The sequence below is a fragment of the Sphaeramia orbicularis genome, chromosome 3, assembly GCF_902148855.1.
Source record: "Sphaeramia orbicularis chromosome 3, fSphaOr1.1, whole genome shotgun sequence".
NCBI classification, from domain to species: domain Eukaryota; kingdom Metazoa; phylum Chordata; class Actinopteri; order Kurtiformes; family Apogonidae; genus Sphaeramia; species Sphaeramia orbicularis.
The window spans coordinates 49,443,991-49,457,261 of NC_043959.1; the positions used below are offsets into that span (position 1 = coordinate 49,443,991).

Here is a 13,271-nt window from a genome sequence, read left to right on the forward strand (position 1 = left end):
TCAAGGTTTGTTACCATCCTGTGCAGTAATACAAAGTAAATGAAATAAGGTATTTGAGGAGAATATTACAAAAGCTTTTGTTCTGAATTTCACATTGTATTCCCAAATAACTCAAAGAACACAACATTACAACATTTATATTTTTTCAGAAAAAATATTAATGGAGTTGAAAGGAGAAAACAAATTCTTGGCCATAACAGAAATGTAATGGCCAAGAATTTGTTTTCTCTTTTTGATTCCATTTTTGCCGCAGACTTGTTTGTTTCTCAAAGGACATTTGGATCTCATCACTCACTATTTGTGGATCCAGAAGGACAGTTGCATCACCGTCTCATGTGAAACATTCTTGTTGGCTAATGGAGTCTCAGTGATTGATCCAGGCATCAACACTTGTATCAGACTACAAATCAGTTCCACTTTCACTGCCCTTTATTGCAGAACTGCTTTAAATCCTCTTGTGTCAGCACACATACCTCAGATCTCAGATCAGATCTCCTGGCAGACATGTTGACTTGGCCTTTCACTTTCATTCTCTATCTATGCCCCTGTGTATATTTGCAGCATTGCCGGTAGTGTGGCAGAGAGCTTTGACACCGAGAGCGGGTTTGAGGACTCGGAGAACAGCGATGTGGCGAACTCTGTCGTCCGGTTCATTGCACGCTTCATTGACAAGGTGTGCACAGAGAGCGGAGTAACCCAGGAGCACATCAAGAGTCTGCACAGCATGATCCCAGGTATCAGTCCTGTACTCATTCACTAACGTCACATCCTGACACTGTCCCAGTTCCCTCAGCGTTTTACAGAGAAAACACTTAACTGTGCACCTGCAGCTCAGGCCGACAGCAGGAGACATCTGAGCTCATTAACTCATTACCCTTAAAATCTGCAAATACACACACTGGCTATAAGAACATGTGTGTGTTCATGTGTGTCTCTGTACTAACATTGTGCACACTCTTGTTCTTGTACTTGTATGTACATATGGTAATTGACCTTGAGTTCTGACCCACAGGCATCGTAGCTATGCAGATGGAGGCTCTAGAGGCAGTTCACAGAGAGAGCAGGAGGTTGCCTCCCATTCAGAAGGTTAGTGCCGTTCCACTGTTTGCACTCAACTATTTGTGAAAAATGTTTTTTCATCTGAAGCCTATTATTTCTGTTCGTAAAATGCAATTAAAAAATCACATTGACCCATGTAATGAAATATATTACTGAAATTTACCCCTGAAACATTAAAACTCTTAACTCTATTTTAGGATCAGTGTGTAATATTTAGTAACTTCTATTCATCAGGTTGTGCATTACAAGTGACACAATACCACTCACCTCACCCTCCTCTATGACGGCCACTAAAAAGGCAAAAAGGCCCCTGTAGAGACTGCGTTTTTTTGTCTAGTTGGGTGGTTATTTGGTGGTTAACATTAAAAAATGGAAGGTTGTGCTAATTCACCTAGATGATCAATACCATGTAGTGTATAATGGAAAAAACATGGAATCCACGGATGCTACCCACTCTCCATGTTTATGTCAATGACTCATTCTAAGGTATCAAACACAATTATTCTTATTTTCAGATAATACTCTAAACCTCACATTAAATTTATTATATCCCTGAAACTTGATTTCAGGGATATAATGGAGATTCCTGGTGGAAGAACCCTATCGATTCCAGCTTCTCTATGAGTATTATAAGTCATCCAAATGGGGGCGCTTTCATTGAAAATCTGTTTTTTGAACATAAATCAAGAAATAATTGGCCGATTGAGATAAAATTTGGTTCATATTGATTGTCTCACAAATATCCATTTTTTGGCTACCATCCAGAGTTCATATGGTGTCATTTTCATTCACTAGGTGGAGGTTTGTGAGGAAAATTGGTTCTTTGGCCATTATTTAACCACTATCAGCTCAATGTAGCTCAAACTGAGTTCATATTGATTGTCTAACAACTATCGTGGGTATATTTATATATAGCAGAGGATTGGGGGGATTTCAGGGATATACTGTTGCTGTCGGCTTCCCCGACAACTTAGGCCTTGTTCATTTCTGCAGATACCTGTAAATCTTACTAACTGAACTTATAAGGTAGTCTTATGCTGACATAGTGTTCGAAAAATTCTGAAATAAACTAACACTAGTAAAAGATTGAAATAAAAACTTGTTAATAAATCTGTATTTATTTATGCACCTAAATCCACCTTTTTCCTGATGAAGGTATTTACTCACACATCATAACTCTTTGTTAGGGCTAAGTTTTGTATCGTTGGCTGCTACTCTGCAGAGTGCCGACCTCCTTCAGTATTTTCCAGTCATCATCATGCTTTCATATTTTACCAGTTGGTCTTTTGGATTGTGCTGTGCTATTTGTCTGCCAGCTCTAGGTAATTCCTCTCACACACACACTCATACACACAGACAAACATCATGCCAGTTCTGCTTTGGGAGAAACCTGGAAACCACGGTGAGCAGTCTGGGCAGATTGTCTGCTGTGCTAACTCGTCACATGTTTATGTGTTGGAAAACACTTCCTATCCTGGACTGCTAGCCACAAGTAGCATGCCAAATACTAAAACCTGTGTGTACGGAACTCACTTTGGATTCACTACTCAAGTAATAGTAGCAGTAGGACTGCAAAGAAAAACAATGAACACATTTAATGTGCAGCCTCATTAAGAAGCTGAACTCACAGCAGTAATGAGGTGCAGAGGGACTCTCCTTGAGTCCTGATCGGCATTTAAGGATTGACTCGAGAAGCTCTTATTATCTCCTGTCCAGACCTCAACTCCCTCCGGTTGGCTTTAGTCTTTATGGGAATTGCTGTGAATGATCTAATGTCCTTCCTCCTTCTTATTTGTGACAGTGGAACAACTGAGTGTTTCTGTACTGGTTTTGAAGGCCAGAAGGAGGTGAAATAACACAGGCAGCAGATTACAGTCTTCAGTTCCATATCAGACACTGAACTGTATTGGTTCTGGGTATTGTGAAAAACAAAACCTACAAATTGTGGCTGCTGTATTGCATTATACATTTACCTTTCTTCTTTGTAAGGAAAGACCCAGTTCACCTTTCATATGAAAGTGAATTTAACCCATAAAGACCCAAACATCCACTGTATAATACCTGTATAATACCTATTGATCCACTAATCCTATCAATCCATGTAAATAATTGGTGTAAAATGCAGTTTGTCATCTTTTCATGGTCATCAGATATGACCCAATTGGACGTTCAGAGGCTCCATAGTGAACGTGGAAACACTGTCATCTTCTACAACATTGATTCACCAGTAAAATCCATGGAGTTTGATAAATGACAGAGGATGGAGACACTTGTTTTCATGTTCAGTTATTGATATCTTTGCTGAAAAAGTCACTTTTTTGTAATTTTCTTCTGTTTCTGAGATAATAACCTTTGAATTTACTCTGAGTTGTAATGAACATCTACATGATCAGTTAATTAAATATAGGAAACTACATGATTTACACTGAAAAATCCAAAATACAGAGGATAATATTATGATAAATGGTGATAAATCACTTAAATTGATTAAATATAGAGAAAAATTCATTTGGGAACTGCCACAAAAGTAGCACTGGGTCTTTGTGTGTTAAAAAGAAAGTAATTAACCCACACATACAAAACACACTCCAAAGTCAATACTGAGAAATGAAATATTTTACATGTGATTTTTCCAAAGAATAGGGAAGCACATTTTGATCTACTTTACTTGGAACCAAATGAAAGTGATGATTATTGGAATCAAGAAGCTGATGAAATTAACTGTAGAAGTGATTCCGCATGAATGCACAACAGATGTAAAGCAGTGGCCATTAATTTTAATTTTTGGTGAGAAATATAAATATATAAATTAATTTAAATTAGCACTAATGACTACACAGTACATTAAACTGATAAACAGACACAAATAATAGTTTTACTTGGAAAACAAATCATAAGATTCCTTCAGGCCTGAGATGGTAAATTGGTCTTCATAGACTATTTCTTTTTGTTGGCAAGTTTAGTTTTGAGTTCTTTGTAAATGCTTTCTAATGCTTTGTACGCCAGCAAGATGTTTGTTATGTTAATAATGGTGTGCATGTAGTGCTGTGATTTGACATACCATTCATTAATAGATTTCCTGGCATTTTGGATTTGATTCACTGACAAAGATGTTTATATGAATCTCTCACTTTGACAAGCATCCGTTGTCGTAGAGGGTACAGTTTGTTCATATACAACAATGTCTAGGTACGAGGTTGTGATTAATGTGTGTCCCCCCCATCAGCCTAAGATCCTGCGTCCAACATTGCTTCCTGGCGAAGAGTTCGTGTCAGAGGGGTTGCGGGTGGTTTTGGATCCTGATGGCAGGGAGGAAGCCACAGGGGGCCTGTTGGGGGGCCCACACATCCTGCCAGCAGAGGGAGCACTTTTTCTCACCACATACCGCATCATCTTTAAAGGCAACCCCCATGATCCACTTGGTAAAATCTCTTCCGATGTAGTTCTATCTCACAATCTCAGTCGAAAAGAACCACAATTTATTGCTTGTTAACCACTTTTTAATGAAATGATAGAATTTCTTTGTCTGCTTGAATGAAGCCTTTCTCAGAATGCCTGTTGCACTATCATCCAGATCTTATTACTAATTAATAATTCTGTAGTTTTCAATTGGTTGCCCAGTGTGTTTAGTCTGTAAAACACTGCTGCATTCACCCAGAGATATAACTCTAGTGTTTGTTTGTGTTTGTGTTCAGTGGGGGAGCAGGCAGTGATCAGAGCTTTTCCAGTGTCGACATTGACCAAAGAGAAGAAGATCAGCATCCAAAACCAGCTGCAACAAAACATGCAGGAAGGCCTGCAGCTCCGCTCTGCGTCCTTCCAGGTAAACGCTGAACCACAGAGCAGTGAACACTGACCCATGTTACCATTCAGACCCAAAGGAATTTATTACATTTCAAGTTTACTGATGTCTATAAGAAACTGAACTGCCGCTAGTGTTCCCTTCTAGCTGATGCTTATGAGTAACCTATCGTGAACCAAAATATCCCGAGTTTGAGGCTGTCCCTCCACAAACCCTGTGGAAATAAAATAAAATAAAATTCCTAAAAGAGATTATTGAAAGAATGTGTTTCCCCAAAAACAAGTTGAATGGAAAGTTATTATAAAGATTATGGTGATGAAAGTGATGATGTTGGTTGTATTTTTCATAAAATGAATTCACATTATTATATTATCTGTTCCTCAGTTGCTTTATTTTCCAAAGAATTTTAGACCCCAATAGCCAATAATGTAATCAGTGATGTATTACAATTACCCTCCAATGTGGCATCGATTTTAGAAAATATGCTGTTTCATAACATGACTTTGGTTTATAGATTCACAGAGCAAAATTTTCAGCCAAGCATGTGCTTTTAGGCTTTAGATTTATTGCCGTAAAACTTTTTATGACTATCTTTTTACCAAAACAGATGAACTAAGGGGTCATGTTGTTGGAGCCTAGGTAACTTTGCCTGTATGGGCTTTTTTTTGTTTTGTTGTACTTCTACAAACACTGACTGTGTGGGTGGATGTTGGAAACAGTATGTGGAGTGTTTTTTCAATCTTCCATTTAGAGGTGGAAGTTTCAATCTTTTGAGATTTGACAAAACAGTCGTTGCCGTAGTAATAGTGAAATTCTTTAACCCTCCATTATAAACACAATAAATTAAAACTAATTTGAGTTTAATTGAACTTGTTGTTTCTGAAATGTCATAATATCTTTTACAGTTGATAAAGGTTGCGTTTGATGAGGAAGTGAGTTCAGAGATGGTGGAACTCTTTAGGAAGCACCTCCAGAGGATCCGATACCCACAATCCATTTTCAGCTCTTTTGCATTTGCTGCTGGACAAACGGCACCTCAGCTAATCCTTCCAAAGCAAAAAGAAAGAAACACTGGTTTCAGGTTTGTGCTGCAAAGTTTTCATCACAAAGCTCTGGGTTCAGTGAGTAGAAAATAAAACTGCCATCACCTTTTTTAGATGGTGATTTATTTGTATCTAACATACTGAAAAAACATTATAGTCTTCACTGAGTAAATGTGTCTCTGGCCGTATTAACTAACATTAAGATTTAAGTAAGGTTAGTAACTGTGCTGACATTTATTTAAACAATCTTAATAATCTTACGTAATCTGTCCTTTCATAATATATTATTTTCAAAACAAGATTAAGACTTTATGGTTGGGCATAAGATTCCAAGTTTTGAACGATGAGGGTTTTCGTTGTGAATCTAATGTCTGCTCTGTACTCCTCAAAGAACACTATCCAAAACTATTGTCAAAGGAGCCAAAAAGGCTGGAAAGATCACTATGGGCCGCGGCAGCCAGAGCACACTGAAGAAGAACGATCGAGGCAACAGAATGACCTGGCATGAAGATGATGACATTTCAAGTGAGAGAAATGAAATAGTTTACACAATTTTTTATCAGTGAAGAAGACTAAAAAACAGTACCATGAGTAAAATAAAAGATGTTAAAATCTAGTTCTGCTTCACATATGTGTTTTCCAGTATCAGATGATGGCGAGCCTCCTCCCAGCAGCACTTTGCGAGCATCAGAGAAGTCCACAATGGAGCAGCTGGTAGAGCAGTCCTGTTTCCGTGACTACCAGCGTCTGGGGCTGGGCACCATCACTGCCAGCTCGTCTCGCTCCAAGACTGGAGAACAGTTCAGGATCACAGCCGTGAACAGACTTTACTCCCTCTGTCGCAGGTACATTGACTCACAAGCTGAATGGATCATTTTAGCTGCAGCCTCCAGACAGAAGTTACCTAAAATACAGTCGCGGAAAAAAATATTCGACCACCCTTGTTTTCATCATTTTCTTGATCATTTAATGCCTGGTACAACTAAAGGTACATTTGTTTGGACAAATATAATGATAACAGCAAAAATAGCTCATAAGAGTTTAATTTCAGAGCTGATATCTAGACATTTTCCATGGTTTTCTTGATAATAACCAAAATAACTTCAGTTCTTACATCAATAGCTATGGCATTATACTGTACAACCGGTGCTTTTAGGCATTCCATTTTTTCTTTTCTGTCTGTTTTAGTCACATGATACACTCAGGAGTTAGTACTTGATTGCATAACCATTGTTTTTGATGACTTTTGATGGTCTTACCATTTTTTCCGTGACTGTATCTGTCTAGAAACCCGCTAGGATACCAGTGTCCAGGATTTAAAGGCCTAATTTAGCTTTAGCTTTTTTCTCAACATACACACACAGAATATAAATATTTCTGGCACAGCATATTAACATTAGTCTAAGATCATTTATTTGCCTCTGTATTTTTGAGACATTTCCTGTGTCTTTCTGTTCCAGTTACCCAGGGTTGCTGGTGGTTCCACAGGCTGTACAGGACAGCAGTTTACACAAAGTGGCGCGCTGTTACCGACACAACCGCCTCCCGGTAGTGTGTTGGAAACATCCACGTACCAGAGCCGTGCTGCTTCGCTCAGGAGGCTTCCACGGCAAGAGTGTGGTGGGCCTGTTCAAGTCACAGAACCCCTCCTCAACAGGTGCCGATCACAAATATTACACAAGCTAACTTAATAACATCCTCAGTGTCTGCTTCTGTCGAAGTCACATCCTTTCATTGTTTTTCTTCGGCAGCGCCTGCCTCATCGTCAGAGTCTTCAAGTAGTCTTGAGCAGGAGAAGTACCTCCAAGCCATCCTCAACTCCATCCCTATCTACTTCAAAATGAACGGCAATAATACACTGTCCAACCGCTCCCTCATAGGCCTCTCACCAGGTACTGTACATGTCAGCACAGTTCAGTGAAACTGTTTAATATAAGACTTCTCATCGGCTGTTGGTGTATTTTGATCTGTTTTTATGAGACTTAAGCTATAATGATGAGTGATTAGATTGTAGCTACAGGAGGATTAGCTGAATCTTCAATGTTGTGTAACAGAAAAAGCAGGTGTAACCAGTTCCTTTAGTATTGGTGGGCTGGAACAGATCTACAGTGGATTTTTGCCTTAATGTTATTTGTTCCACCTATTTTTTTGGGGTTAAGGAGCGTTGTGTGTGACAAACCTCCGATAAAACTAAAAATGGCTGCAGAGTTTCCCTAATTTAAGGCTTTCTATCTGCAACAAGCCCAGTGGACTGTCCCTAATCTGCATACACATAATTCTAATGTTACCCTGTCTACCACTTTCTGCTGCAAAATAGTCGTATACAACATGCACCATAAAAGAAAAAAACAAGAATTTGGTCCTTAAGTTTTAATTTATTTCATTTTATTCATGCATACAGGCTCACAAATAAATATATGCACATATTTAGATTATTAATTCAGTGGTGCAGAAAGTTTCAACATCTTTTAACTTGCCAAGGCCTCTTAAGGTCATGTTACTGATCCTGATTGACTACAGCTGGTAGCATCACCGTGCCAACATAAAAAGGCTTTGTTTGACAGCCCTCATTGTACTGAACAACACACAATACAATGGAAAAGTCCAGTGAGCTCAGAACAGATCTGACATAGAGGATCTTAGATTTACACAAGTCAGGAATGTTTCTTGGAGCCATTTCTAAACAAGTGGAGATTCCAAGATCATCATTTCAAACAATTGTACATAAATACAAGCTGCTTGGAGGCGGAGCCACTTGGGCAAGGTTTGGATGAAGACCTAGTCTGAGGGGAATCTGGTTCAGATTCTCAGCAACTACCCAGGAAGCACCAAAGGCTGAGCCTATCTTGAACTGGAGCACCAGTGTCACAGTCAACCAAGTTTTTTCTGCCTTGTAGACTGAGAGGCCACTGTGCAAAAACGCAAAGCCCCTGCTCCAAAATCAATACCATTAAGGTCAGCTGCTGTCTGCAGTCTTAGTTATATGGTCAGACCAATGAGTCAGTGGGTCACAAAGGCAGAGGTTCATTTAAAGGACTAAAAGTAAAGCATTCAACCTCAACAATCTACATTAAATGTACTCAGGAAACAATAAAAAAAATCCAAGGCACTTTCTTTTAGGATTATTAAAATAGTTGTTTTTATATGTCCAACTTGTCCATGCTGTGACATTTTAATAACTTTGCAAGGAATTCTTTGTTGTATCCTGAGTGCATATATGTCAAAATCCAAAGAGCACCTCAATTAAAACACTTTTTTTGTCCAAGAAGTGCTCTTTTTCCAACATTTTAGCTGTCTTTGAACTACACTAAATGTTAAACATGGCAGGAGTAGCAATAAGTGTTTTGCTGCCAATGAAACAGGATGGAATAATGACGATTGTCACAGAACTGTTCAGCATAACCTCAGTTAGATAGTTGAAACTTGAACACATTCATATGTTCCAGACATTGACCACAAATATAAATCAAAGCTGGTTGGTGAATAGATAAAGCAGACTGATATTAAGCTTTGGATCGGCCTCTGTAAAGTCCTAATGTCAGCCCGGTCTGAAATATGTGAAATGTACTGAAAGGTCTTTCTGTGCCAGAAAACAAACATGTTTAATTGAACTCTACTAATTCAGCCAAATATACAACCAGCATCCAGATAGAAGTTTGTTGATGGCAGCTAAAAAAAATCTGGTCAAAGTACAACTTGTTAAAGCACATGTAACCAAATATTAGCGTGATATGAGCTCTGTGTGTGTTCCATGTTCATGTTTTCACCTGTCTTTGTTTTTGCCTTTTAAATATATATGCAGTGTACCCACTCTCTGTTTAAAAAAAAATCATTAAAAAAAAGCCTATAGCTGTGGCATCCATGTCTGTGATGAATTTGGCCTGCAACTGTAAATACATTTATGTCAGAGGTTGTTACAATTTATATGAAAGATTCCTGAAACTACTGGTATTGGATTTTGCCTCTGAATCATATTAAACTTTAATATTAACACATAAAAAACATGAATTCAGTCAATTGGGGATGAAAGAGGCAATAAATTGAACTATTATTACCTCTATATAGCTCGTATTTACTGATACAAGCAGCCTGTCGGTTCTAGTTTACACACAGTTTTAATAGGATGTCTTTTATTTATGGCAGACAATTCAGGAAACATTGGTATGCAGCATTACCTTAATATAACTTTCTACTTCATGAGGGAAACGAAATGTACCTGTGAAACAAAACTCTGACGCCCGACTGCCTGGGCTCCTACCTGACCTGAATTGTCAATGAAATGGCCTTGGCTGTGCCGTGGGAAAAAACTTGGTTTTGTTTGCAGGAGACCAGAGGCCATGTGGAGTGCATGTCTTGTGATAAAGGCAAAAACTGCAGGCTTGCACTTTGCAGACTTATTTTTGTTCACCACATTGCCATCAGACAATCATTCTCTTCCCCTCCATGTTTGCCCCTGGTCAGCGGTTATTATTCACCTCATGAATTGTGTGTGTTTTTGTGTATATGTGAGAGGTCCAGAGACCATGTTGGGAAAACATCTGATATTTGGCAACATCTGGAAGGAACTCTGTACAATAAAAAGGTTATGTAAAAATTGCAGGACAACCTGGGGTCAGTGCCCGGCCCATCCATCTCCTCTTGCTTGTATCCTGAATACACACTCTGGTTACTGGACTAAATTCTCATGCACCTTTTGCTTGTCTGGACTGCTCGTGATTTTGTCCAGATTATAATTAATGCCATTAATTTTTGGATTTTAAGAACTTCAAAAGGTAAAACTGAATGTATAAGCCAAGAGAGCTAACTAAAGTTTGCAATCAGCTGTATATTCATCATCTTTTCTCGTTAGTATTTCTTGTTCAGTGCTCATGCTATCTGACAAACTACTTCCTGAACCAGTCACACATCTCTAACGTCCTGTGTGTTGTCACCGTGTTGTCTGCAGGGAGTGAAAGGAGGACGTCCAGGATACCAAAGATGACTCCTGTCCATTTAGACATCCCATTCTCAAACAGCTTTACCAGAGGAGGTTTGTGTTTTAACGCCTTGTGTTTCAGTTCCTCATTCAAGTGTAAAAATCCTGCTGAAAAAAGTCTTACCTCGTTTTCAGCCAAAGAGTTTATACATTAAAATTTATGTATACACTAGCGTGTTGACCTGTGGGGAACCAGGGCTTATATTAATACCGATATCTACGGGCATAAGTTAGTAAATGCATCATTCCAGTTTTTAACTTCATTTCCCATCATGCAGCGTCATACTGCGCTTCCAGTCAACTGTCATGGGCAACGCAATGTGATTGTAAGGTTATTGTTTTCCAAAATTACTAATGTCTCCCAAAATATTGGTCCTATCAACGTGCCGAGATATTTAATGTGGAGACAGGACTATTCCTCAACTATAGGTACCAAATTAGCTAATTAAAAATATCTCAATTTCTCAAAACTGTATAGATATATACACACACACATACACACACACACAGACACAGATGCTCTGAGACCTTCCAGTATTATGATATAGATATGTACACTATATACCACATATGCACGTATTCCTAACTTCTAAACCTATATAATGTGATTTTCATATTACATTGTTATTAATATATGCAATTTTGTTCATTTAAATGTGTATAGAACAAATGTTACAATAAATCAAACTATAATGATAGCTGTAATGGTAATTATAAAGATGGTAGACTGTATTTGTTTACATATGTTAATAAATTCTCAATAATACAGGATATATCATCTCTGTTTATCAAGACTCAAACCCTGTATCTGTATATTTGGTAATATCTTTATTACTATGCTATTATTATTGGATATAACATGTAAGATCCTCGTAAAATGAAGCCGTAGCCTGATGCTCCTGATGCTCCTGTTAAGAATCCATAGGAGCAATCAGTAATTTTCAGATGTTTAATTAAAGACCAGGTACTGTGGACAAAGATGATCTAATCACATTAGTTCTGGTTCAGTATTAATGTTTTTTATGGAGTTGAAAGTGTCCAAGGAAATAAACTATATATCATTATCAAGAAATGAATAATAATGATGATAACCCATTCCCAAATACACATATAAAGTATCTAAATTCCTAATCCACCTTTTAAGTGCTGAAATTCATCACAAATTATGTACAAATTGTATGTATGTATGTATAAACTATGAATAATTAACAGATTATGACATTATGAAATGTACTTTTACATTCAAATCATTGTTTACATATGATATCAATGTAAAATTTCAGTCAGTGTTATGCATTTATACTCCTCAAAACACAGAGTAGGGACTTGTGTTGTTTCTGGTAAACGGTCATTAATGTAGACGTGACCTCAGATTCGTGATGGACTTAACGTACCACAATGACTGTTTAACCCGGAATGTGGAGAGGAAACAATCAGCACTGAGTGTTTTGTCCTGGTGAGAGGTTATGTGTGGTGTTAGTGCATGTACGAGGAGTTAGTCACTACTTTAGATGAAGGTCAAAGAGTTTCTAAGGGTTCCTAAGTTGGACTTTTGACCTAAATTAAAATCATGTTACACCATTTCAGATAACTTGGTACATTTTGTTTGTCTAATTGCGACACATAATTACAACACATATCTTTAATGATGACTGGACCGGAGCTGAAGGATATTGCTGATTCATTTAGAAAATAGAATTGTATTGAACAGCAAAAATTGCACAAATGAAACTGATTTTTCAGGAGCAACTGCCACATGACTCATCGAATTATTAGTCACAGTTTTATACTTGGCATATTAAGTAGGCAATAGGCGACATTAAACATACATGACAGATGAGATTATTTCATTGTCGATTTTGTCGATTAATTATTTAATCTGTTAAACATCACAAAATCATTTAAAAAATGTAATCAGGGTATCACAAAATCTATGATGTTGGCATAAATGTCTTTTTTCATTCCCAACCTTAAAGACATCCAGTTTTATGTCACAGAGGAAGACCGAAATGTGAAAATATTCATATTTATGAGTCTAGAATATGGGAATCTTGACCTTTTTTTTCTTTAAGAAATTATTCAAGCCAATTATTGATGATGAAAATAGATTTAAATAAATTTTGTAGATGACAACGAAGTGGTTAATGGATTAATCATTGTTAAACCAAACTATATAACACAAAAATTATGGACGTAATGATGTGAATGTTCCAATTATAAATAAATGTATTATATGGACAGAAATATTGGGGCACATCACACTTGGAGTTTATAGGACTTTTATATATTATCATAATAAAAGTGTTTTTGTCAGTTGTCATCCTGATTAATATTAAATCTACTTTAGTTAAAAGTTTAAAGGCTGATGTTTCTTCCTCAGTGGATGCATTTA

At 37.5% G+C, this 13,271-nt stretch overlaps 1 protein-coding gene across 2 annotated transcripts in view; it reads left to right on the forward strand.

Moving 5' to 3' along the window:
• sbf2 (SET binding factor 2) overlaps nt 1–13,271 on the forward strand; it is a 113,357-nt gene that overhangs the window by 76,626 nt on the left and 23,460 nt on the right. For both annotated transcript variants that reach the window (XM_030130811.1, XM_030130812.1), the window contains exons 20-29: nt 562–734; nt 1,013–1,086; nt 4,286–4,481; nt 4,755–4,882; nt 5,767–5,942; nt 6,296–6,429; nt 6,548–6,749; nt 7,365–7,561; nt 7,656–7,796; nt 10,850–10,933. In XM_030130811.1, the coding sequence (XP_029986671.1) occupies nt 562–734; nt 1,013–1,086; nt 4,286–4,481; nt 4,755–4,882; nt 5,767–5,942; nt 6,296–6,429; nt 6,548–6,749; nt 7,365–7,561; nt 7,656–7,796; nt 10,850–10,933 (1,505 nt within the window). The remainder of the gene's footprint in view (nt 1–561; nt 735–1,012; nt 1,087–4,285; nt 4,482–4,754; nt 4,883–5,766; nt 5,943–6,295; nt 6,430–6,547; nt 6,750–7,364; nt 7,562–7,655; nt 7,797–10,849; nt 10,934–13,271) is intronic.